Source organism: Miscanthus floridulus, chromosome 2, assembly GCF_019320115.1.
Source record: "Miscanthus floridulus cultivar M001 chromosome 2, ASM1932011v1, whole genome shotgun sequence".
NCBI classification, from domain to species: Eukaryota; Viridiplantae; Streptophyta; class Magnoliopsida; order Poales; family Poaceae; genus Miscanthus; species Miscanthus floridulus.
The window spans coordinates 145,313,992-145,341,462 of NC_089581.1; the positions used below are offsets into that span (position 1 = coordinate 145,313,992).

The window sequence follows — 27,471 nt, forward strand, 5'->3', positions numbered from 1 at the left end:
TTGCCACGCTACTTAACACGCAAATCATCACTTGGGGACTCGCCACAATGTGGACATAGATTGCCGGTAAGCAATCGAACCATGGGGATAAATCATTGTGTTGATCACTTTCCCTTGTTGGTTTGCTACTACTCTCATTGCTTGCATTTACTTTCATATCCATTGCTTGTGTGGTAGTTGCTTGGTAGAGTAGCTCTCTAGTTAGTTGTAGTTTTAGTAGTAGAGTAGCTTGTTTTTAGTTGCTCACTAGTTTTGCTAGCTAGAGTTGCTTAGTGTAGCTAGTAGTCTTGTGTGGTGTTATGATTTAGATTAGAAATCACTTGCTACTAGAATTGTGTAGTAATGTAGACAAGGTCTGATCTTCCGATAGGTACGATAGCGCCGATTAGTGGAGACTCAACATTCATGATCTAGGCTTCGAACCAAGATTGATTTAGACCCTCGCAACTGCTACACCACTGCTCCGTTGGTTATCAACCACGCGAACGCGATTGACCTCGCCGAGAAGGCTTTTTTGCAAGCGAATCGAGAAACAAGCAAGAACGGGATGAATGCAATCTGAAATTACAAATAAATATGAGGCTTATGATAACGAAAAGGAGTTCAAGTCTTTATTCGAAAGGACTAATTGCCACAGCCAAACAAGATCAATAACAGGGGCCCTAGTTCACAGCAAGCGGCCTTGGCAGCACAGTTGCAGCAAACCGATGTCTGTTTCATGAGAAAATCAAGAACTAAACAAAACGCAAACCCTAAGGAGAGCGACGACTGCTAATTATAGAGCCCCAGACATCACCCCCTAGACGTGCCCCCTAATGGGCTCTAAGACGATACACGGCCCAACGGACCAAAAGACGGTGTCACAGCACCCTGGCAGATTCTAGACGCTGACTTGTTTTGATGATTTCTATTGATTTCGAAGGGCTTTTGATGTGAGACCACTTGAATTAGATTTCTTATCTAATTAGCTTTCCATCCATATGTGGATCGTCAAAAACAGAGCCCGAACGTGCCTGTGTGACCAGTTTTATGATAGACTGGTCCTGGAACCCGAGATGGGCTCGACTTGATTTGGGCCTTCACCTTGGTGACTCAAACCGGATGAGCTTCGAGCCTCCTTCTTGGTTAGGACACCCTCGCTGATCTCCTCGTTCTCTATCTCCAAGCATGGTCATATGCATGGAGCTCATGTCCTTATCATCATCCCTTTCTTGATGAAAAGTCATCCTCGGCGTCGATTTTGCTTAAAGTCGATCCTACACAACAGGAGGACAAACGAGGTTTCCAAAATAATAGGAATGGACAATATTGTGAGAAAGAATATGACCACATGTCCAGGTTTGTAGCATGTCTTGTCCTATAGACATGTATTCTGCTCGATTAAAATACACACAATCTTTGTCAATACTATCCTGCAAAAGATTAGTACTAACAAGAAATATATGCTCCCTTTCTTTGGATTCCACTTGTGTTCGAAAAGCAAAACTAGAGAAATATAGCATAACAATAGTGTTGATTTTGTTGTCCTCTAGTTGATCATTACTTTGCACAACAAAAGGAGAATTCGGATTTATACAAATATAAACTCGTTGTATCAAATATTGTCCTTAGTTGTTATATTTACCAAAAACATGATATGTATGTCTAGAGAACTATGGCAAATCAGTATATGCATAAAGTTTCTCTTCTAAAGAACTAAGATTACACAGAACATCAAATTCAATGTAACCCAAAGTATTTAAAGAAGACAATAATTTTAGCTCATCAACTTCACTAGCATTATGAATAACAAGTCTATTTTAAGCACAAGTATTCAATTTCAGCACACATATAGCATGATCATTCTTCAATGATTGCATGGGTATAATATAAATATCATCATGCAAGTCATCTTCGTCACAAGGAACATCAAGCAAATCATCTTGTAACAAAGGTAAATCAAGCGAAGGCTCCACTAAAATTTGCTCTATCATAGCATGATTGGTGGAAAAATTCAGCACATTAAGAGAACTCTCACCTTCTGTGAGTTTAGCATCATGGGCATTACCTTTGCTCTCATGTTCAGCAGGAGTAATAGTTGATGGTTTTGAATTTTCACATGAGGCTGTGAGCATCTCATTTTCTGTCTCGTCATCCTCGCTCTTTTGTCCTGCAAAAAGTTAGGCATAGCAGGAGGAATAACAAGTGATTGATCTAGTTGATGTACCTCATCATTTGAATTAATTACAAGAGATGGATTAACAAAATTTTCTCTCATAAGATCTTTCATATCATTCCATGTGTGAGGTTTATCTGAAAAACTTAAAGACTCCCACCAAGTTGATGCAGATTGTCTCAAAACACTAGTTGCATTTTTTATTTTCCTCCATTCGCACATATAACTTTGTGCAAAAATATTATCTATTTTAGTTTCTCACTTACAGCCTATTCGCTTGTTGGTTTCAGCTAGCCCAAACCAGCCAGCCAACAGTGTTTTTCTCTCACAATAAACCAGCATCAGTCAGCCCAAACCAGCTTAGAAACCAACCAGCGAACGGGCCGTTAATGTACTCATCAGCACCAATACCATCATAAGTAGGCGGGGAAGAAAGAATAGATTGACCTATGGGAGAAGGTGTAGAAGCAATAGTGTGTGGCTTATGCATCATTGATGTCTCATATCGGTACGTGTTGTAACCTGTCATTGTTAGCATCAAACAAGAAAACACACAAGTATGTATTTTTCTATCAGCTACTATAGGATGTGGTCAAGGAGTAAAGACACACACTCTCAAGCATCTTACCACGGTCTTACAAGTGTTCTTACCAAAGCAACAGGCGGTGCAATCGGTCGGTGACTGTGATACCGTTATAGCTTGAGTGTAACGGTTGCAAGGCGAACATATACTTGGTTAGAAGAAAGTAGAGCTTGGACAGGCACAATATAGTAGCAAGGAATAGCAATATTCGCAACTAAATAGCAAAGCTGAATAAGTATCCCAAGTACTTGTCTTAGTTGCTGGCCTATTCATGTTCCAAGTATCAGATGAATCAAGTGATGTGAACAGCAAGAATATGATTAGGAACAAGGTGGAAATTAGCACACGCAAACATAGCTCAAATGGCGCTCTCTATGTGCTCCTCTAGATATTATTCCACTTTTGCCCCTCTTTTTTCTCTATTTTTGGGCTATAGTTGTTTTTTGGGATTCTTTGACTTTTTCTTTTTTGATATTTTTCTTCACTTAGGAGCATAAAATAAGTAACCATAGAAAATATGAGCTTAAACAAGTGAAAGACGTGGCCTGTGAAAAATTCAGAAGACGTGCTCAAAATTAACAAAAAGCTTGTGACCACGAAAAGAGAATTTTGTGACCAGTTTTTGGCTAAAATAAAAAATTTTGAACCCGACAAAGCAGGGGACAAACGGATCCAAAAATAATTTCTGATCGATTTTGATATATGGAACGTTGAAATCCGAGTTCGTATGTGAAAACTAGGCCGGTTTTGAGAACTGACTCCGAATTAGAGGACAAAACGGGAACAATACATGCAAAAGTTATTGCGGCGGCTATGGATAGATGCAAACAGTGAAGATAAGTGTAACAAATCTGATGGCATAGACTAGGGTTTGATGGATACAAAAGAAACACAACAAGACTTGAAGTTGTTCACAGATTATGATAAACAACAAAGAAAAAGATACAAACGGGACTCAAAAACGATCTATAACCAGCGACCAGAATTTGCCCCAGGACATAAACTCAACAACGCGAAACAGAGGTGAAATTACACGGCACAACGAGGCTATAGGATAGGGAATATGAGGTGGTGTATATATTTTTGGCTTTTTGTGGACTATAGGTAAAGCAAAAACAGTAACAATCTAAAAGAAAAAATAAAAGTATACCTAATAGGCAACAAGGTCTCTGATACCACTTAATATAGATAAGGCCCGATCTTTCGATAGGTACGATAGCGTCGATTAGTAGAGACTCGACGTTTATGATCTAGGCTTCGAACTAAGACTGATTAGGACCCTCGCAACCGTTACACCACTGCTCCGTTGGTTATCAACCACGCGAACGCGATTGACCTCGTCGAGAAGGCTTTCCTACAAGCGAATCGAGAAACAAGCAAGAACAGGATGAACGCAATATGAAATTGTAAATAAATATGAGGCTTATGATAACGAAAATGAGTTCAAGTCTTTATTCGAAAGGACTAATCGCCACAGCTGAACAAGATCAAGAACAGGGGCCCTGGTTCATAGCAAGCGGCCTTGGCGGCACAGTTGCAGCAAAACGATGTCTGTTTCATGAGAAAATCAAGAATTAAACAAAACCCAAATCCTAAGGAGAGCGACGGCTGCTAATTATAGAGCCCCGGACGTCACCCTCTAGACACGCCCCCTAATGGGCTCTAAGACGATGCACGGCCCAACGAATCAAAAGACGGTGTCGCAGCACCCTGACAAATTCTGGACGCTGACTTGTTTCGACAATTTCCGTTGATTCCGAAGGGCTTTTGAAGTGAGAGCACTTGCATTGGATTCCTTATCTAATTAGTTTTCCATCCATATGTGGATCGTCGAAAACGGAGCCCGGATGCGCCCATGTGACCAGTTTTATGACAGACTGGTTCTGAAACCCGAGATGGGCTCAACTTGATTTGGGCCTCCACCTTGGTGACTCGAACCAGATGAGCTTCGGGCCTCCTTCTCGGTTAGGTCAACCTCGCTGATGTCCTCGTCCTCTATCTCCAAGCATGGTCGTATGCATGGAGCTCATGTCCTTATCATGTAGGGACCTGCATGAGTGATCTAGAACTAGAGCGAGTAGTGGCTACTAGGATCATCTGTTATACTAATCACCTTTGCTCTAGTGTTGTGCCTTTGTAGAAAAAAAATGTTTATAAGCTATTCACGTCCTCTAGCCATCTAGATCCTTTCAGAGCCAGACACACACAAGTGCACAACTAATGTAGTCATGCATGCTTGAACAGAGGCACAACTCACAACAAACATAATAATAATAGACTACACTAATTGACACCATTTCTTCGTTCAAACTCAACAGCTTACGGGTCTTTGAAGTCATTCATGACATTAGGATCACTTTCTGCATATTCTTTGTACTTAGTTATGACAACTAGGATTACTTTGTTGTGCTATAGTGTGCTTAGCCATGAATGTTACTTGTCATAACTAAGGACCATATTCTTAATGTGATCTTGACTAAGGACATGTTGGATGGCTTTTTCTAGAAACTTATTTCAATCAAGTTTTCCAATGATGTTGTACAACAAACAGGGTTCCAAAAATAATTTCCTAAATAAGTTGGTCAACGAAAAACTATGTAGAAGTTTCCTATGATAATGTTCTCATGAAAGTTGTGTGAAGAAAGTTATTAGGAGAATTTATCTGATAAAAAGGTTAAATGTTGTGTATAAATATATAACTTTCAATTCAAAAATGAGAAGTTGTTTGTTTATGAAAGAATATTTGGGTGACAACTAGGATTACTTCTTTGTGCTAGAGTGTGCTTAGCCATAGACTTTAGTTGTCGTAACTAAGGATCATATTCTCAATGTAATCGTGACTAAGGACATGTTGGATGGTTTTTTTTCTAAAAACTTATTTGAATCAAAATTGTCCAAAGATGTGCAACAAACGGGGTTCTAAAAATAGTTTCCTAAATAAGTTGGCTGACAAAAAACATATGTAAAATCATTTTTATAAGTTCCCTACGACAACGCTTTCATGAAAGTTGGGCAAAGAAAGTTATTTTAGAATTTATCTAATAAAAATATTATATATTAAAGTTGTGTATAAATATATGACTTTCAATTTAAAAATGAGAAGAAGTGGAAATGAGAAATTTTAAAAAGTAGAAGGATACCCCATGCGTTATTGCAGAGATCATGAATAATTTAGAATAAAATTAGACAACTCATATTTACTTGTATGAAGGGATGTGGGTTGTTTGGTATGCTAACATGGATAACTAAATGTATGTTGATATGGATGAGGTGGCTTGTTGACATAGTTAGGTACCATAATTAGCGGGTATATTATCATGCATATAGTTAAGTGTCCGTGGTCGTTACATCTGCTCCGCACGGCAAGCAAGGCCCCTATCACTCCCTCGTCTCCCAAAGTCCCAAACAACACCAAACAAATCGATGTAGAATTAATTCTAAAAGTTTGCAACATCAAGCAATGCTCATGCGTTTCAGTACTTGGTTCCTATGCCGCTAGGGAAAAGCACTGGCTTGCTTCCGATAAATTCATGTGGTCATCTACATTAACTCGGTGACCACTTCACCACCCACCCAAACAGAAGAAATCCAGATAGAGCAAGGCCTTATTTTACCCCACTTCGGGGATAGCTCTTATTGCTAGTGTTATAAACACGGCTGCAAGGAGGTTCTCTTTCCTCCTCCTTAGTATCCTTTATATATAAATATAAATATATAGCTAACTAAAGGCGGTACAACTCATCAATAGACGTACGGATCAATAGTAGAATTCCACACACTGATGATACCAATTTTTGACCAAGCAACGGATTGAACAGCTATATCTGAATGGTGCAACCGATATGTTAACTATCTTGCAGTTTGCGCGGCTTCTCTTGGGAGATCTTAGATCCATCGTCTGTGGCTCCTTCAGTATCAGATTCGATCTCTACAAGTTTCTGTTTGACACCTAATCCAGATGACCGTTCTCCCAGTTCTGCAGTCTTCGCGCTGTCTCCTGTTCTATTTGGGTCCATGGTTGCACCACTATCCTTGTTTGCAGACTGGTTCAGAATAGATGATGGTTTTGCCGCTGTATCCCTTGAGGATGGATCCTGGACTTTCTCCGTGCTCGATTGACTCTGCTTTTCAAACATCATCTGCAGATACTTTCCTTGCTCTTCAATCCGCAACTGCAATTTTCTCTGAATCTGTAATATAGGAATATATGTATCATGTTAGGATAAAGTGAGCTTCATTGGCATTAATGTTGGGCACATGCTGCATCATGTTAAGAGAAAAAGCACTTATGGAATCAACACCAACTAAATTTAGAAATAGTACCTCAAGCTGTTCATGAAGACGTTTCTGGACTTCCATCTGAAGGCGCAGTGCTTCAGTAAGATCCATGCTCCTATACAAGAATAGCCAATATCATGAAAGAGTATTCCAAGAAGTAACCAACAAAGATGATGGCATGATGCAATTTAACATATAGGAAAACCTCAAAATTAGATTTTTTGTTTCAAAAGAAGCAAGAAAAGAAGTGAATGCAATGGGCTCAATACGCATCATGACAATTCCAGAACTAGAAGAGGGTGTTGACACATGCATCTACACTCAGGGCATGATCTATGCTCGGAGTATCTATTACTTGTTAAATTTCAGACCATGATTGTAATTGTAAAAGCATTGCTATTGTAAAAAGGCCCTTCAAGAATAGATTTGAAACAGCTTGTAGGCAATTCATAGCCCTCAAAATTCTTTAATGCATGGTAAATAATGCAAATCAATGGATGCAAATGTGTCAATTGAGAACAGTCCGGAAATAGATCAATTCTAGGGCAGCAAACCTTACAAGCTCAGACACACTTTAGTATCGTTATGAACAAAAAGCAAAGCATATTCCTAAAAACCACTATCATCCGATTAGACATGCATAAATTGGCAAGTAACTAGCAATCCAAATGGCAAAGACGATCCTTTTAATACTCTGCCATCATTTCAAGAGATGTACAAAGAATAATTTCCTTTAATTCATACTCCCTCCATTCCAAATTATAAGACGTTTTGGCTTTCCGAGATACATAGATTTTTTTATGCACTTACATATACCCTATGTCTATATACAAAGTGAAAGCAATGTATCACACAGCAACATGATACCAGTTACCACCAAATGAGACAAGTAGCACACCAGAAAGTGAAATTAGGGATTACATACGGTAATTATTCACTCACGTTTTCAGGTCCAGGACCAGCTCTTCAGCGGCTGTCCTTTTTTCCGATGTACCTGCATAATGAGTTACAAAAGTATAATATTAACACTAACAATTCACAGTTATTTTGATATTGCTACACGTATGCATGCTGTCTGCAACACAGAATTCCTCACGACATGGTTATCATGACACAAATAAATAAATTAGATGAAAGTTTCATGACCCCTAGACATTTGCCATGCAAAATGTAATCCACAACACAAAGAAGATAGGTTGGGAAGAGTCCAGGCGAGATATACCTTCAGACAGGTCTGGTTTATAGCGAGCTGAGCGGTACTTCTGCAACACAAACCAGTTCAGATAAGAAAATGAAAAGGTCTCCTTTGGACATGGATACTACTTAGAAAGCTAAACAGCAAACCTGCAGATGGCTTTTGACATGATATATAGTCAAACCATCAACTTTCATAAGCTTTAGCACGCCCTTGGGAGTAGCTTCTGAATAGGAATAAGAGAAAAGAACATATGCATTAAATGATGTGATATAGGGTTCATAACTTAAACTATTTGAGGGAAAATGACAACAGGGCAGACATACTTTCGCTACCGCCAAGCTGATTTACAGCATCTACAAAACATTCATGGAGTTCTGGGGTCCATCTCATCCGTTGTTTAGCAACTGAAGCATTGCTGCTATTGGGAGGACTAGCAACAGGGCAAATCTCCATACTATGAGATGAAGCTGACTGGTTTACTGCAGGTAGTGATGTAGCTGAGTTGGAAGTTTGAATCATGGCCTATAACAGAAAGGAGTAACAGTCATAAAAGAAACATAAGTCATTACAGCTAGTGTCACAGAAATTACAGGGCTACGAGCCTACGACTATCTTAAACACAGACAACTGGGTGCCTATATTGTACCAAAGAGGAGATGCGGCAACAGCACTTTAATTTTCCAGCGGTAACCATTTAGCGTTAATAACATGAAAAGTTCTTAAAGGATTCTAACATGGTACCTCCAGTGGTCAATCTAACATGTACAATAACACTATTCAAATGAAATATGTTGGGAATCACTTCTGCTATCTTCACCGCCAATTCAATAAGACATCTTAAACAACTAAAAACTGGAGCTAGACCAAATTACTTGTACAACATTAGGGCTTCTCAATTTCTCCTAAGGGGTAAGGGAACCTTCATTACAGATGTATGTCACAGAAGTATGTGCAAAGCAAAAAAAATCTCCAGCTTCAATGACTAAAATACATAAAATATTTGCACAAACCTAACAGTACGTTGAGTATCAAAACTAATGCCATAATAAAGAAGAGAGTATTTCTAAACTTCCAGAACAGAAGATGGAGCTACAAGTTTACTCATTATGGTTCTGCAGTTGCGTACTTTTGAGTGTGAATCAGTAGCTGTTGCGTCTAGAATATCTTTCCAATCATCATTCATTATATCTGCCCACCAATCATTCTGTTTAGCAGTCCCATCAGATGTCATAGCAGGACGTATACTCTGGATTCGATTATCATCAGGAGCAGCAATATTATCTGTGTAGAGTGGTGAAACATCCATAGAAGATGTGAACCAGGCTGCCTCAGTGTGTGTTCCTGGGGTATTATCAGATAGAGACTGGAAAGCTTCAAAACTGGATGACTGAGAAATATAGGGTGCGACCATTGACTGGCTGTCATGGTTAGACACAGAATCAAGTGGACTAGCAGAGTAGCCTGAATATGGTGCCCCGATAACACCAGCTCTTGGGTGCAAACTAGCAGACTGATGTATGTCATTACGCAAGGGCATAGAGTCATCAGGCAGCTGCCTCGACATAGGAATATGCTGGGGGTTACAAGGCCTTGGGAAGCTCCCTTTCAAAGGATTTGGCAGAATAGGTAAAGAGGATGACATTGCTCCCAAAACTCTGCTCTTTTGAGACTGCATCAGATTAAACCTCCTCTCTAAGAACAGTGAACAAGCTTTGTTTCTTTCCCATAAGTCACTTTTGGTACCTTTCATCACCTTGATAAAAGCATTAATCCATTACTCTGCAAACAGAAGAGAAGTTCAATTAAATAAGGGTAAAATATTGAGAAGTCATGAGAAAATAATGTAACTGAGCAAACATAATTAGTGTCAATGGCATTTGGTGATTGGTCATATGCAAGGAATACTTTGATCAATGTGGGTTCAACATCTTTGCAATTGAGGCAATAAAGAATCAGTAAATATTTTTTTGCCAGGGTCAAGGTATCATCATTCAATCCATACTTTCTTAGAAGATAGAAACCGGCACATTATGCCATAATAACTGATACCTTGACAAGGTTGCACTGACCTCAACTGTCATGTGGACCGTGGCGTCTCTACGATGAGAGGCGCAAAGAGGTAGGCCAGGTTCCTAGGTGAAAGCCTACTGTCAGAGCCATCAGGCCAAGTACAGGCCTGATGCTTGAATATCGCAGTTTACTTAGCAATTTCTTTGGCTTGTTGGCATGTTATTTGGCTTCATGGCTAAGTTTGGAGGTTTGTTATTTCCCGGCCGGTGTCATTGCTAACCCAAGATGTCAAGAGCGTCGAACCCCTGACGAGCAGGACCTCGGCTACGCAGCTCGTAGCCCTCGGCCGTCTTCTCCGGTGAGGTTATTCCCCTCAACCGTAGGCTTAACAGAGAGAGAGAGAGGTATTAGGATAACGATCTTGCTTAGCCTCCTTTCAGGTCCGGTTACAGGAATATAAGGCCTCCCGGCCACACACGCATGGAGCTAATTGCTCCTTAATCCTAGGCATGCAAACAAACCTTCCAACTAACTATCAATTTTCCAATCTTAGCCACTGGACCCTGCGGCTGTTGCCTCTTGGACGCGTTCAGCGCGCTCACGCGCACGCCGCATGTCACGGGCGCGCCGTTGCCTGACGTAGGGGCGGCCGTACATGACATCTCTCCCCTCCTCGAAGACCAGCTCGTCCTCGAGCTGGAACGCTGGATGCCGGGCGCGGAAGTCGTCGACGTCCTCCCATGTCGCTGACTCGGCCGGTTCGCCGCGCCACTGAACAAGCACCTGGCGGACACCACGAGCCAGGCGAGCCCGCACCACCCGGGCTGGTTCAGGCACCACCGCGCCGTCGATGGTCGGAGGCAGGACTGGTGGCGACGTCGGTGGCGCACCCACGAACTTTTTCAGCACGCCAATGTGGAACACATCATGAAGACGAGCGCCGGCCGGAAGCTCCAAGCGCACAGCCACGTCGTTGATCAACGCCGAGACGCGGTACGGGCCGACGTAACGGGGCTTGAGCTTCCCAGCTACCGTGCGCGGCAGTGAGGCAGCGGCGCGCTGGCGGAGACGTAGAAGAGCCCAGTCGCCGACCTGGTAGGTGACCAGCCGGTGCGACTTGTCGTAGTGGTGCTTCTGGACGGCCTGCGCCTGCTGGAGACGGTAGCGCACGTCCGTGAGAAAGGCCTCCCGTGCCTCCATCTCCTGAGCCACCGCCTCGACCCTTGTCTCGCCCGGCTCGTAAGAACGGATCGAGGGGGGGTCACGGCCGTAGACCACCCGGAACGGCGTGTCGCGGAGGGAAGTCTGGTACGCGGTGTTGTAGATGTACTCAGCCCATGGCAGCCAGCGCAGCCATTGCCGGGGGCGATCTCCAGTGAAGCAGCGCAGGTACATCACAATGACGCGATTGGCCGCCTCCGTCTGGCCGTCGGACTGCGGGTGGAACGCCGAGGACATGAGTAGCTTTGTCCCCATGAGCCGCATAAGCTCAGTCCAGAAAGAGGACGTGAACACCGGGTCCCTGTCGGAGACAATGGACTGCGGCACCCCGTGCAGCCGGACGATGTCGGTGAAGAACGCCTGTGCCACGGACTCAGCGGTGTACGGGTGCGCCAGAGGGATGAAGTGGCAGTATTTGCTGAAGCGGTCGACGACGGACAGGATCACCGTCTTGCCATGCACGCGGGGAAGCGCCTCCACGAAGTCGAGGCCAATGTCCGCCCAAACGGCGGAGGGGACCGGGAGGGGGTGCAGCAGGCCGGCGGGATGAAGGTGCTCCGACTTGTACTGCTGGCAGGTTGCGCACGCCCGCACAAAGTCCTGCACCAGGCGCCTCATGTTGGGAAAGTGAAAGTCGCGGCGCAGTCGGTGGAGTGTGCGGTGAACACCCTCGTGGCCGTCCTCGTGGACAGCGGCGACGATCTCCGGCAGTAGTGGGGAGGCGGCGGGGATGTAGAGGCGCCCGTCGAAGGTGACCATGCCGTCCGTCACGGCCCATGGGGCAGCGCGTGTGCCGGCGCGTACTTCGTCGTGGACAGCCACCAAGGCGGGATCCATGGCCTGGGCATGGCGCAGGCGGCTGATGAAGTCGAAACGGGGCGCCGAGACAGCCAACAGCTCGCCCTCCTCGGTGTCGCGGCGAGAGAGCGCGTCCGCCACGATGTTCGTCGCACCCGACCTGTACTCAACAGAGAAGTCAAAGCCCAACAGCTTGCCGACCCAGTGATGTTGCGGGATCGTGGCCAGGCGCTGGTCGAGCAAGTATTTCAAGCTATAGTGATCGGTCTTGACGACGAACTGCCGACCCCAGAGATACGGCCTCCAGTGCCGCACCGCCTGGACGAGGCCGATGAGCTCGCGCTCGTAGGCCGCGAGAGCGCGATGCCGGGGAGCGATGGATCTGCTGAAGAATGCCACCGGATGGCCCTCCTGTACAAGCACGGCGCCGAACCCATGTGACGATGCGTCACACTCGACGATGAATATCTTCGCGAAGTCCGGCATGGCCAGCACCGGTGCAGAGGTGACCGCAGCCTTGAGGGCCGCGAATGCCGCAGCCGCCCCATCGTCCCAGGCGAAGCCATCCTTCTTGAGAAGCGCGGTCAGCGGGGCCGCCACCGTGCCGTAGTTGTGCACGAATTTGCGGTAGTAGCCCGCCAACCCGAGGAAGCCACGTACTGCTCGTACCGAACGTGGAGCTGGCCAGTCGACGATGGCCTGCACCTTGGCCGGGTCCATGGCCACGCCCGCCGCCGAGATTACGTGGCCCAGGTAGGCTACGGACGGGGCAGCGAACGCACACTTTGTACGCTTGACGAAAAGGTGGTGGTGGTGCAGCTCGTCGAGCACGGCGCGGAGGTGTCGAAGATGGTCCGCCCATGTCTTGCTGTATATGAGAATATCGTCAAAAAAGACAAGGACGAACCGGCGGAGAAATGGGCGGAGGACGTCGTTCATGAGCGCCTGGAACGTCGCCGGCGCGTTGCAGAGGCCGAACGCCATCACCAGGAACTCGTACAGCCCATCGTGAGTGCGGAACGCCGTCTTGTGGATATCTTCAGGGCGCATGCGCACTTGGTGGTACCCAGAACGCAGGTCTAGCTTGGAGAAGTACCGCGCCCCATGGAGCTCGTCCAGCAGCTCGTCGACCACAGGAATGGGGAAGGCGTCCTTCACCGTGAGCGCGTTGAGGGCGCGGTAATCGACGCAAAAGCGCCAGGACCCGTCGGGCTTCTTGACGAGGAGGACCGGCGACGAGAAAGGCGAGTCGCTGCGGCGTACGATCCCTTGCTCCATCATGGCGGCGCACTGGCGTTCCAGCTCGTCTTTGTGGGCAGCCGGGTACCGGTATGGCCGGACTGCCACAGGTTGCGCGCCCGGCTTCAGGGTGATGCGGTGGTCGTGGGCGCGCTGCGGTGGCAGACCGGTCGGCTCGGCGAAGACGGAGCTGAAGGAGTCCAGGAGCGCGTCGAGTAGCTGCTCGCTCGCCACAGTGGCGCTGATGGCTGTGGGGCTGGAAGGAGAGACGCCGGTCCAGCAGATCGGGCGCCCTTGGAGGTGGAACGACATGCGCCGGCTGCCCAGGTCCCACACAATAGGACCCAGCGCGCCCAGCCACCGTGTACCGAGGACGACGTCGTACCCAGCCAGCGGCATGACGTAGAGATCGGCCGGGAACGGGGTGCCGTCGATGGTGAGGGGGGCGTCACGGAGGACCCCGGCGCAGGTGACCCGCTCGCCGTTGGCGACCATGGCGATGAGACGTGGCCGCTGGTGAAGGGGCAGTCCCGTGCGCTGCGCCGCTGCCTCGGAGATGAAGTTGTGGGTGCTGCCGGAGTCGAGGAGGGCGACCAGCGAGGCGGCACCAAGCGCGACGGCGATCTGCATGGTGTCAGCCACAGGCACCCCGGCAAGGGCCTGCAGGGAGAAACAGGGGGCTTCACCGTCGGCGTCCTGGGCCGCTTCGTCGGTGTCGTCAATCTCCACGCCCTCCACGAAAAAAATACGCCTGCAAAACCGGTTGTGGCCACGCGTGTACTTTTCATTGCAGTTAAAACAGAGGCCCATGCGGCGCCGCTCTGCCATCTCGTCGGGGGTGAGGCGCCGTTGGTTGCCCGCGCCGCGGCCCGTCTGGGCGGCCACCGGTGGTGCAGGGAGCGCCAGCGGCTGCTGGGCCGCTGGACATGGCGCCGGTGCGGGCAGTAGACCGCGCGGGGGCGCCCGAGGTGCAGGCTGCACCAGCCGGTCGGCCGCCATCAGGTCCACTTGGCGCGCCAGGCTCATGGCGGACGCGAGCGACTCCGGATTGTGGATGCGGACGGCATGACTGAGTGGTGGCAGCAGGCCGCCGGTGAAGAGCTGGACGCGCTGGTGCTCGTCGAGACGACCCGCGCGAGGGAGAAGGGCCTGGAATCGATTTGCATACTCTTCCACGGTCCCTGTGCGCCTGCACTCTGCGAGCTCGAACAGCGGAGCCGATCGGAGGGGAGGCCCAAACCGCAAGTTGAGGAGGTCCTTGAATCGTCCCCAGGGCGGCGTGCCCTCGTCCTCCTGGAGTTGGATGTACCATAGCTGCGCGACGTCCTCCAGGTTGTACGAGGCCATCCACACGCGCTCCTCCGCCATGGTGCGCTGCTGGCGGAAGTATGATTCGCACTTGTTGATGAAGAGCATGGGATCGGACTTGCCGTCGTAGCGGGGGAAGTCCAGCTTCTGGAATTTGGGTGGGCGATCCAGATCGCGCGGCACCTCTGAGCGGCCCCCGGCGCCGGACTCCGACGTCGAAGCCGACTTCTCCTTCATGGCGGCCATGTCAGCCTCCATGGTGGACATCTTGGTGGTGATTGACTTAAGCATCTCCATCACGTCCTTCATGGACGGCTCGGCCATGGTGGCTGGTTGCAGGACAGAGGCGGTGGAAGATTGGGGTGAAGGTGGAGGGCTGGTGTAGCGAGTGGGAGAGGATCGCCGGGACCGTGATACCAGGTTGTCAAGAGCGTCGAACCCCTGACGGGCAGGACCTCGGCTACGCAGCTCGTAGCCCTCGGCCGTCTTCTCCGGTGAGGTTATTCCCCTCAACCGTAGGCTTAACAGAGAGAGAGAGAGGTATTAGGATAACGATCTTGCTTAGTTCCTTTCAGGTCCGGTTACAGGAATATAAGGCCTCCCGGCCACACACGCATGGAGCTAATTGCTCCTTAATCCTAGGCATGCAAACAAACCTTCCAACTAACTATCAATTTTCCAATCTTAGCCACTGGACCCTGCGGCTGTTGCCTCTTGGACGCGTTCAGCGCGCTCACGCGCACGCCGCATGTCACGGGCGCGCCGTTGCCTGACGTAGGGGCGGCCGTACATGACACAAGAACAGTACTTTTAGAAGCCAAGCAGAGATTGAATCTATTGTCCCCTTCCTCCTTCCCAATCTCCTGGGTGCAGTGATTGACCACAGCACCATGGCACCTTGGTACAACCCCGCTCCTAGCTTCTTTAGAGCGGATTCTTAAGAGCCCTACCAAATAGTTCAAATGCAGCTGGATTCTGGTGGGAGCTGACGAGAATCACTTCTCCATTTACACTACGAGCTAAGAGCTAAAAAACCCGCTCTCCATAGCTCCCCATTCAATCACCATTAGAATCAATCTAGAATCACTTCTCACCTGCTCCCCACCAGAATCACTCCATCAGAGAATCAAAAGTGAAGCTCAATGATCAGGAAGGAGACCTCTACCAAACTGGCCCTAAGCCACACTGAGGTCTAGAGCCACATCCTACTACCTCCCACAACAAAATTCTATGCCGTCCTCCTTCCAGCAATATCCCTATTCATAACAGGAGCTCTCTTACTGCTAAGAAAGAAGGCAGTAGCATTTTTTATCTAATTACTATCTTATCATCACAAATCCAAATTAGTGTGGTATTTAATATTATGAAATTATTATGCACAGATAGTCTGTAAGACGATACAATTGGGAAGTGGCCACTGAGTGAATGACACGCGGGCCCACCTGAGTCTATGAATTGCGGATCGAGTGCTAAAATATATACATGTGCAATCAATTCACAGGACTAGGACAAGACCCTGATTGCTGGATTAAGATTAAAAACCCTTGGGGGCAAGCAAGATATTCCACCAGTCAAGGACACTATATGGCAGGTCCGCAGATGATTGAAGATATCACAGTACAGCACCTAATAATTGACCTGAAATGACCCCCGATTAATCCTACCCCACCCAGTCTGACATCGCTTTCCGTACCGCGATCACACGTTCACACCATCACAATCCCTAACCACGTGCACTCTCCCCCCACCAAACTCGCACGGAGCTAAGTCCCCGACCCGCATCCCCAGTCGTGATAAAAAAACCCTAGGTAACCCCTCCACTACTGTTGCATCTGGTCCGACGAGTCCACGACTCCAATCGGGATCGCCCCAGCGAGCCGATCGCACCCCACACGGACTTGGCGGCGTCCGCCAATCGAGACGGCCCGGATTGTACTGGATTGGACGGGGGAGACCTGACGGGGGGGGGGGGGGGGGGGGGGGGGGGGGGGGGGGGGGGGGGGGGTGCGATGTACCTGGGAGAGTGCGAGGAGGCCGGCAGGCCGCCGCGACCGGCGCGATGATAGAGCTGGTAGGAGGTGCGTGGGAAGGGGGAAAATTCTGGGTGGGACGATCGCCTTTTGCCGCCGATCGCGGTGGTGGAAAGAGAAGCTGCCGGGAGGGGGAGGCGAGAACCTGTGCTGCACAAAGAGGACGACGCCCACCAGTTCCAGTTGCCCGGCTCACGGGGAGGCGCACCTCTCTCTCTCTGGAGTCTCAAGTCTGGACCATGGTGGGGTACTAGGGTGGAGGTTTTTGCGGATAGGCCCATGCAGCATCGCCGTGGCCGTGTGTAACCTCTTGCCGTTGCCGTTGTGGTGCGTTTGGACTTTAGACGGCTTGGATGGCTTGTGAAAAATATGCCAATGACAATGAGCATCTCCAAGAGTTTTAATAAAGTCTCCCGTTAAAAAAATCTAGAGCATGTTTAAATCCTTGAATTGAATTCATTCTAATAATTATAATTTAGACATAAATTAATTAAACTAATATAATTATATATAAAATATATTTGTATATTTATTGTTAGGCATATAAGGGACATACTTATATGTTGCATTTCTATTATAGGGAAATGAGTTGAAGAGTGTTGTCGGGTTCATAAACCCGGGGTCCCTTGGGGACCGGCTTCCACGCCAAGGCTCGACCCAGAAGAACGGCCTTTTCTTCTTCTGGATCGGCCCAAGAGTCTAAACTCAATAGACTGAAGCACTCGTTTCAGGCCCTGGCTGCCATCGGCCCATCTTTCCGACCGGAGCACCTCAGGCTTATGCCAACTCCGAATGGCCTCTTCGATCGGAGCGTTGGCTTCAGGCCCCGGACGCCTTCACACGGCCTCCGCTCGAAAAGCCTGACCCGAGGACCGCCTCCAACCTCGACCCCGTGTCTCCGATCGGGGTTCATAGAAAAACACCGCCATCACTATTCTTCGATTGCCGCGCCAGAACCGACTGGGGACCATCCGATCGGGGACGTCCGCTCGAAAAAAACCAGGAGGCGTGCGGAGAAAGGCAAGGCATGGCTCACAAGTCAACACCACTGTACCAGGGACCATACCTTGCACGAAACAGTGCTCTGCAGCCACCCTGACACAAAGTATTGTAGGGGCCGCTAGAAACTCCCATATGATAAGTCCCCCCGCGTGTCTCTGGACATCGATCGCGGTATGGGCTCCAGGATTTGCCATACCGGGTAAACATAGCGCGGTTCCTCACGTGCCACTAGGCATCCAGAAGTATTTGTAGGTACCAGCGTCCATCCTTCTTGAAGAAAATAGCTCGACCTCCTATGCACATCTGACATCCTACAGCGACATCGACAGTATTGGGGGCGTCAACCATTATCCAGTTTCCCTCGCCGTAGACAGCGAGGCTTAGAAATGTCTGTACTCTCCCCCTCTCATCTGTAAAAGCCATCATCTTCATCTATAAAAGGGGATGCACTCCCTCCAATAAGGAGGGATCAACTTCTTTAAGCTCAGACTCACTAGATCGACATCAACACTCCCAACCACAGGAACACCCAGTTCTGACCGTGACCCTTTCGGTCGGAGCTGACCGAACCTCTTATATCCCCCCTCCTTTCTCCTTCTCGTTTATAACCCCACTACAGACTTTGAGCACCTGGACTCAGGAATAAAGTCACCGACCGACCCCGACTGGACGTAGGGCACGTTGCCTGAACCAATATAAATCCTGTGTCATTAAGTGCTAGGCCACCTTCGATCATAACGTACAGCAAAACTATAAATATTTACTAGTTGGTCACTTTCTGCACCGACAGTTGGCGCCGTCCATGAGGAAGACGTCGTACGTTCAACACCTTTTTGTCATCGGATGGCCCATTTTTCCACCACTCCCGCCATGGCGGGCTCGGACGATACGATTCGTTTTGGCTCGCTAGAGTTCCCCGTAGTCTCGCCCGTCGGGATGCGGTTTCCACCCATCTTCGAGCCATTCCAGGCCTTCCGCTTCGGAAGCCTGGACTTCGTCGCCGACCGGCTCGGCGTACTCCACCTCTGTGAGGAGGCTCACGACCCGACACCCATTGGAGGGATGTCCTCCATCGATTCCAGGACGCGCGACTTCGACGGCGCGGCATCTGCGCTTCATTCCGAGCAAACTCTCTGTTCAAACCCTGTTGTGAGTAATATACATGTTGTTATTTACTTACTGCGCTCTATCTTCCGCCAAATACCTGGTGGGTTACCGTTGTCCCTATCGCAGCCGCCATACGGCCAGTTCCCTAATGGCCTTGCGTCTTCCGTGGACGCATATGCCCGGAGACTCCAAAAGGTGCTGGCACCGCACCCCCTCATGTCTGAATTCGTGGGGATGGCGAGCTATGCTCCCATCTGTTTCCTCGACATCATAGACGATGACGTCGAGAGTGACGGCTCCAGCATCGGTGACGTGGCGCTTAGCCACCGTCGGTCCTGGGAGTACGCTGTGGTAGATGCCCTAGAACAGCTGCTGGGGGTAACGGAGTCCCTCCGGACCCACGCCCCACCGGGCCCCCACACGGGGACCCCTGAGCTCACACGTGAGCACGGGGAGGATCTACGATGACAGTGGTCGCACAACCACCAACTGCACCAACGCTCTCGGTGCACCACACTGTGCCCTGTGCGCATAGACCGGCGAGCGGCGCTCGGGGTCGCGCCCGTCAGCCCTAGCGTAATGCCCCAGTTTGGGGGACCAACCCCCGCAGTTCGCTCGGGCTAGTCAGAACGTTGCCGCCACGGCAATGCTCCTGCGTGACCTGTCCGAGCCGAACGACCCTTGTGGACGAGCAATCCACCAGAACCTCCGGGCACTGTTGGAGACCGTCGCCGTTCAGCAAGCGAAGTGCTCTGTATCGCGACGTCGACTCGCGACCTTACTCTCTGTCTAGGGAATAGGGACGCAGCAGATGGGGCACTACACCCTATCATCGCCACAACCACCGATTGCGGCACAAGAAGCCACAACCACTCCTTGTCTTGACTTGACGACCGCCCCATGCCAACCGCCCATCTATGTGCGGCTCGGGCCGAACCAAGACGCGCGCAGCGTCGACCAGAGTCCCAGCCCTGATAGCCTAGAACCACGGACCTTTGTCCAACACCCCCAACAAGCGCCTTTTTTGCCGCACTTCAATGTGGGCTACGACAAAGGTAAGGCTGGGCTCTAGGATCAGGACGAGGGCCCCTCCATGCAGAGGGGAAAAAGAACAGAAAGGATCGCCGCCAACTGGCTAACTTCACGTCGGCCCCCGCGGTAGATTACGTGGGCACTCAGCCCTAGCAAGACCCTCCGGGCCACTTTCACGAGCTCATAGAGAGCCCATGCACCAACCACAACTATCCCGTCAACCATCTCTACAAGGACTGCCAGCTCCTCAAGCGCCTGCTGAGGTAGGCTGGCAGGCCAAAGGAGGAAGAAGATGGGGAAGCAGCAACCGAAGAAGGGGCCACGGCGGGTAAGGATCTAGACGACCGAGGTGATCCAACCAGAAGCCTACCGACTGAAGAACGACGATGACGCTCTCTCCAAGGACCTTGGAACAGCTATGTCTTTTCTTCTTTTCCTAAGTTTCAGTCTTACCTTTACTTAGCGAATGCTCCTATAAGAGCACCTCGACCCAAACACTTTTTAGCTCGGGGCACTCAGGGGCTCTACTACCCCTTCGTTGTTGTTTTTACCTTAAGTACTCTTTTGATTTTGTATGAAGAAACTCCCTCCTACCTAAATAAAAGGGTAATTCGTTCCTTTGTTTTACCTTACGTAGCTTTGCTTTGAAACATTCCGACTGATCGCACCCCACCTTTTCCAACGGCTATGACCAGCCGAGCCTCGCGGGCCACGCCCTGAGCTCACAAAGTTGTGACCTACGGGACAAACGGGCAGGTACGAGATAGAAAGAAATTAAAAATAAAATTATGCTAAGGGAAAACTAAGGAACGAAAGGGAACAAACTTCCCTGAACGGAGCGACTCCATCACAAGAACAAAAACCAATTGCAGTCATTAAAACACACCATGAAACGTCTTACACAGGGGTTTCCCCCCACGAACTTAAAACTTCCTACATTTACTAACTACTATTATATTTTTACATGCTACTGGGCTGCCCCGGCGACATCCGATGATGGTGCAACGGACGAAGGCGCAAGCTGCTCACTTCCCGACGGCACGACATCTGGCTCGGCCAAGACTGGGGCAACATTCACCTCCGACCCAGGCTCCTCGCCACCCGAGAGCTCTGCAGCATCCTCTCCACGCGCGCTTTTGGCTAGGTCTTCACGATAGATGTCCATCACCCACTCGGCGGAGACTTGGTCTGCCACCAGCCGTGCATACGATAGCAAGCTGTCCCTGATGGACTAGATGTCCACCATGCTCATGCCTTCAGCATATCCGCTACATATGGTGGCGAAGTCTAGGTACGGATGGTGCATCCCCACCATGGTCAGCACCCCCGACGCTCCATAGAACAGCCTGGATCTAATAAGATCCTAGACCTCCCCCGGGACCTCCGCTAGCTAGATGGCGGGTGCGCTAGTGCTCGGCGCTGACCCAAAGATCTCTGAAATGATGTGCTGGGCAATGTTGCGGATCTGGTCAAGATCCCCCTCAAGAGCACGATGCTCCTCACGGGACTTGGCCAGCTCCTCCGTACGTCGGCCAAGCAATGCCTTGGTCATCTCCAGGTCTCGCTCTAGCACCTTCGCTTTTCCGCCCAGCTCTGCGAGAAGATCAACGAGCTCAGAAACAGGCTGAGGGAAAAGCCAACACAACAAAAAACAAAAAGGGTACATACCGACGTGAGAAGTCTCGAGGGTGGAGAGATCCTCCGCTTGCTGAGCCACCTACTCGCGTAGCTAGGCCACCTGCTCACGCAGCAGGGCACTCGCGTCCTCTGCCTCCATCACCTGGCCTCGGAGCATGACCACCTCTCGATCCGTCTCTGACTAGGCCCTCCGCTCCACCTTCGGGGCCTTCTCCGCTGACTCCAGGGCGGCGTGCTTAGGATCAAGGGCTGCCAAGGCCTCTTGAAATGCCACCTCGATGTTCGCTAGGGACGCCCACAACTCTGCCTCAGTCTCTGCCTGGCAGGCCCTTGCCGCCTCGATCCCTTGCTCGGTCACAGTCGCCTGCTCCTTCGCACACTGCCCCTCTGCCCATGCCACGGCCGCCTCGGCCGCTCGGTCCCGAGAGTCACGGTAAGCGAACTCCGCTCGATGCTCGAGCTCGGCCATCCAGGCGTACTCCGACCGGAGGAAGTGGGACTTGCGGGACGACGTCTTCCTTATCTCCTATGAAAGGTAAGCACGCTAAAAACAACCGACAAGGGATTCAAAGGGTAAAGGACAAGTACCAGAAACTCACCTCCGCCGTGAGCTGCATATCGCCCTCAACCAACTGCCGAGCGAACAAAGTCCGCTTTCGGGCGCTTTCAAGCTACGCGGTTAGCTTGGTGAGTTCTGATACCGCAACGTGCCCTTGCCCCCCAAAGATGTCCTAGAGCTGATGCTCCTGGGAGTCCCGAAGGACGAACCACGCGCTCACTAGGTGCTCAGGGTAGGGCCACTCTAGGTCACCCTTCGGCACCTCGCCGGAGGGCCCAGCCTCCAACCGTGCCACCGCCAAGTCTCGCAATGACACCACTGGCCCGCCAGAGGTCCCAACCACCGCCAGGCTCAGCGACGGCACCAATGGCTCCACCGCAACATCACCGACGGGTTGCTACAACAGCACCGATGGCTCTATCAGGACATCCGCCTCATCGTTAGACAGGATCTCCACCACCTCATCGACCTGGGCCACCGCCGGGCATCTCGACCCTAGCCCAGCCATGTCTTCCCTTGGTGCCTTCGGCTCCGATGGCAAGGGCGAGCCACGCGACCCTCTACCCGGCAAGGCAGGAAGCTCGATTTCCCTTGCCTCCGCCGTGAGAGTCACCTCCGATGCCACCGCCACCATCGGCATCAGGATCACCACTAACACCGACGCCATAGCCGCCGCCTCCTCAACAGCCGAATCAGAGGGCACCATCCCCGAAACGGAAGGTCTTGCCACCGCGACACGCTGCAGAACGAGCTTCTAGGTCTCTTGCACGGCAGTCAGGGCAATACTCATCCCCGGCATCCCCAAGCAACTAACGGAAGGTATGGGTCAGTCACACTCCAACAAAAAGCTCAGCTAGTGAAAAACCAAAAGAAAACAGAGAAAGACATACCGGGGGGGCGAGCGGCACAACTCTAAAGGCCGACCCTGATCTCGACGCGCCTGCGCATCGAGGACCACTCTTGGACCGCGACCCACACTCCTTTACTTTGGCGGGGGGCAAAGTCATCCCTACCGGCTCCTGCCCGACCTGCGGGTCATCCTGACCCCCGGCTCAGGAATCCTCGACCAGAGCAATAAGCGCAGTATCCTTCGACTACGACTCATGCAGCACACGTGCCCCGGTCTGCCCCTTAGATCGCCCGGCATGCTCGACTACGCCCGTAGTAGGCAGGTCCTCCTCCCACCACGAGTCATGCATTGGCGCCGGTCCGAGCGACACGTGAGTGTCAGTCCATCCCTCAGTAGACCGCTCGCCTTGCTCCACCACGCCCACAACAGGTGGGGGCGGGGCCGGCGCCGCTGTCAAGGGGCACGGTGACCGCGTCCGCTTCGACGTTCGCTCATCGACGACGTCCGCGCCTGCTGCATGTTTCCTCGATGAGGGATCCGCCGCGCGACGCACGACCACTAGCTCATCACCAACGGACGACATCGCGGTATCACGATGATCCACCGAGGTCACAACGACCCCCCCCCCCCCACTCTCCTCCTCATCGAAGAAGACCATATCATCCAGATCCATAAGATCGTCTGACATGAGTTCCAACTCGATGTCGCTCCTCGTTCCCCGGCCCTCATGCGCCGGACGATCTCCTGCTCCTTCCCCTGCTTCCATAGGATCTCCTTATTCTTCTTCTTCTTCCAAGCCTCGACCACCTCTTCTAAGCGGTCTACCGAGCCACGCCCTCTGGTCCCTTGGGAAGGTGCAGTCAGGACTTATACCTCCCAAGCTCCTACGGAATGAATGAACCAGATCAAAGAAATAGGAAAGAGCAGAGAAGAAGCACAAACAAAAACAAGGGAACACACCAATGTGGACGCGATCAAGGCGTTGAGCGGTATGGGTTTTCTCGCAACTGTCTCCCCAGGCCTCAGCTGCAGCACCCGGCCGATGCGACTCCAGACCTCACCCTCCGGCAACTCCTCCGATGATGCGTGGTTCGGGTCCGACCGTCCGCCGTACTCCCACATCGGCTGTGTCCTCTCCGCCAATGGCGCAATCTGGCGGCGGTAGAGGGTGTAGAACACCCACACTCCGTCGAGGCCACACCTCACGAGCTTCTAGAGCTCCTCTTCGATGGCCTCCACCTTGTGCCTCCCCTTACGGCCGCAACCCCACGACTAGCTTTCCCGCTCCTCCGGCCTCCTACCGGTGAACACCGGAAATGGCACCGCCTCTAGGTTCCTGATGTAGAACCACTCCCCGTGCCACCCCCCGGTTGGAACTATAGGGGGTGTACGTGGGGTATGAACCTCCTACGCTTGGCTTCCTCTGAAGGGTGAAACCCCCCACCGGCGCGGCCTCAATCGAGCTCCCCACCGTCAAGGTCCTCCTGGAGAAGAATCGTTGGAAGAGATTCATGTGCGGCTCCATCCCGAGGAAGGCCTCGTAGGCGATGATGAAACCAGCTATATGCAGCACCCCCATCGGATTGAGGTGTTGCAACTCTAAATCCCACTCATTAAGGAGCCCACGTAGGAACTAGTGTGCGGGGTATCCTAGCCCACACTCATGAAAGGTAAGGAAGGACACTACCTTGCCAGGACAAGGTCGTGGGAACTCCTCTTCCCTAGGGACCCTCCAGTGTGCCACCTCCTGCGGTGGTAGAAAACCCTTCTTGACGAAAGACTCCAGCACTGACCTCCTCACGGTGGACGACCTCTAGTCCGACATCTTGCTTCGGCTTGCAAAAAGGATCCGTAAGTTCTCCTCTTCTCCCTTGCCCTCTCCCCCTTCCTTTCCTAGAAACCTCCGTAGCTCTCAGGAACGCTCTCGACAAGGAGGAAAAAGAAAGGCGGTGGCGGCAGACGATGAATAGGCAAAAGAACAAGGCGAACACCCTCTCTCTTCTCCTACTTAAAGGAAGAGGGGTAGCAGTTAGGAAAGGACATGCCGATCGAGAAGGTGAAGTGGCAGGCAAGAAACTCTCTCTCTCTCTTCCCATTTAATGCAGGTGGGATGCCCCCTGATCGATGAGACGTGCCCAACGTGATGAAATGGCTCCTAATCAGACAGGACACGACCAGGACATGGCCCACCACTACCGCACATCGGGCACAAAAACCAAAGCATCACCACACGCGGATGGCTCCCCATCTCCCCAGGCATGACCTAGAGAGATCCAACAGTTAAAACCTCCGCCGGGAGAGACCAACTGGCCTCCTGAGTCGATCGATTCACTCAGGATAAACACCTGAGATACAAGTCCTAGTCGGACGTCTCTAACTGGAGCTCTTCGAACACTGTCTCTTAGGTCACTAAGGTGAGCATGTGTTCATTAATACATACAGTTCACACAAGGGCTAACCCATGATTGACGAGCGTAGGTACCGGCCAGACATTTTCGACTAGAGCTCTTCAAACTTCGTCACTCTAGTCGTGCAGGCGCCACCACACGAAATCTCCATCGAGAGACAACCAGACCTCCCTGAGTCGATCGAGTAACCCAGGATAGATCAGCTAGCCTCCTGAGTCAATTGATTCACTCAGGACAAGCACCTGAGATACAAGTAGGAAGCGAAGGGGTGCCCCATGTGGGCCATGCTGACTCCGTCTCGAATGACGAGCATGGGGCTCGGTCGGACATTTCCGAGTAAAGCTCTCCGAACCCCGTCTCTCAGGTCATCAAGGTGAGCATGTGTTCATTAAATACAAAACTATTCACATGAGAGCTAACCCATGATTGACAAGCGTAGGTACCGGTCGGATGTTTCCGACTAAAGCTCTTCGAACCCCGTCACTCTAGTCGTGTAGGAACCACCACACAAAATCTCCGCCGAGAGACCAACTGGCCTCCTGAGTCGATTGATTCACTCAGGATAAGCACCTATGATACAGGAAGGAAGCGAAGGGGCGCCCCATGCGGGCCATGCTGGCTCCGTCTCGAATGACGAGCACGGGTCCTGATCGAACATTTCCGACTAAAGCTCTCCAAACCCCGTCTCTCATGTCATCAAGGTCCTAGACGGACGTTTCTAACTAGAGCCCAACGAACCCTGTCTCTCCAGTCTTCAAGGTAAAACACTATCAAAGCCCCTCTATTTCAATTTAAAACATTCATACATCCATACACGCATTTCATTCCATACGCCTGAATCCCCTGGACGGTTAGGGCATGAACCGCCCGGGGGCTCAGGAACTAAGCATCGCATGTGCAGCAAAATGCACCAGAACGCTCCGTGTTGCGCCACGAAGCGGTGGCTTGCCTCATTCGACATGAGCAACCAAACAGAGCCAGGGGAGAAAACCATAAATGAGCACCGTGCGGCCTTCGCCTGGTCTGCCAAACCGGGTCATCTCAACCTTCTTGTTCGATCCTGAACCTCTCACCAAGCCCACAGAATCTCCATCGAGGGGAGGCCGTCAGGCCACCCAGGTCGCTCTATGGAATGACCTAGGCATCTATTGGGCTGTAGGTAAAGGAGTAGTGGAATGCCACAATGGGCTATGCCGACCCTGTCACGAATGACGGGACTGGATTCCGCTCGATCACACCCGTTAGCGAGCTCACCTAGCTAGTCTTCGAGCCCGAGCGATTGGGATAGGTGACGAAACTCAGCCCCCTCGGTTGTGAGGAACCGGATGGGGTAGTGCAAAAACAACTCACAACCCCCATGAAGGCCCAACAGGGCTCGGTGGTTTAAAATGCCATGGGACCGTGACTCTGAACTCGCATCGATGGGATAGGCGACATTTGGCTACGGCTCTTGGGACCACGACTCCTGAACTCGTGTCGACGGGATAGGCGACATCCAGCTATGGCTTGGGACCGTGACTCCTTAACTCGCGTCGTCGGGATAGGGGACATCTAGCTACGGCTTGGGACCGTGACTCCTTAACTCGCGTCGACAGGATCGGCGACATCCGGCTATGGCTCCTGGGACTGCGACTCCTAAACTCGTGTAACGGCTTCCTGAACTAACTAAACTAACTCTCTCAGTCCACGGCAAGCACCGACGCCTAGGACTACTTGCGACTCCACCTTTCCCGATCCCACGGCGCGCACCGACGCCAAAGATCGAACTCTATTGCATCCAAAACTAAGTTATTTCTGTTCACGGCGCGCACCGACGCCAGGGCTTGTTTCAAAACTTCCTCATCCGATCCCCGACGCGCACCGACACCGGGATCATTAAGTTCTGTCCCAATCCAATCCCCGCGCTTAAAAACACCTCGGCTGCACAACGACACCATGGTTAAACAAAATTCCGTCTCAAACTAAAAAACATGCATACACGCCTGCTGAGACAACACCCCCAACCGATTCAGCCTGAACCGCCTGGGGCTTGGGGGCTACACCCGCGGGTGTGCT

At 50.8% G+C, this 27,471-nt stretch overlaps 1 protein-coding gene across 3 annotated transcripts; it reads right to left on the reverse strand.

Moving 5' to 3' along the window:
• Positions 1-6,202: 6,202 nt before the first annotated feature.
• LOC136531960 (protein PHOSPHATE STARVATION RESPONSE 1-like) lies at positions 6,203-17,091 on the reverse strand. Of its 3 annotated transcripts, none has more exons than XM_066524625.1 (8): positions 16,806-17,091; positions 9,341-9,993; positions 8,538-8,736; positions 8,361-8,434; positions 8,239-8,278; positions 7,959-8,010; positions 7,062-7,131; positions 6,203-6,928 (listed from the first exon to the last, which is right to left on the reverse strand). In XM_066524625.1, the coding sequence occupies exons 2-8, from the start codon at positions 9,962-9,964 to the stop codon at positions 6,584-6,586; spliced, it is 1,404 nt and encodes a 467-aa protein (XP_066380722.1). In that variant the 5' UTR covers positions 9,965-9,993; positions 16,806-17,091; the 3' UTR covers positions 6,203-6,583. The 3 variants fall into 3 exon arrangements, with proteins under 3 accessions (XP_066380722.1, XP_066380719.1, XP_066380713.1); XM_066524622.1 differs by having other exon boundaries at positions 6,205-6,928; positions 8,361-8,437; positions 16,966-17,032; XM_066524616.1 differs by having other exon boundaries at positions 6,206-6,928; positions 8,361-8,437; positions 16,806-17,090.
• Between the last annotated feature and the right edge of the window lie 10,380 nt (positions 17,092-27,471).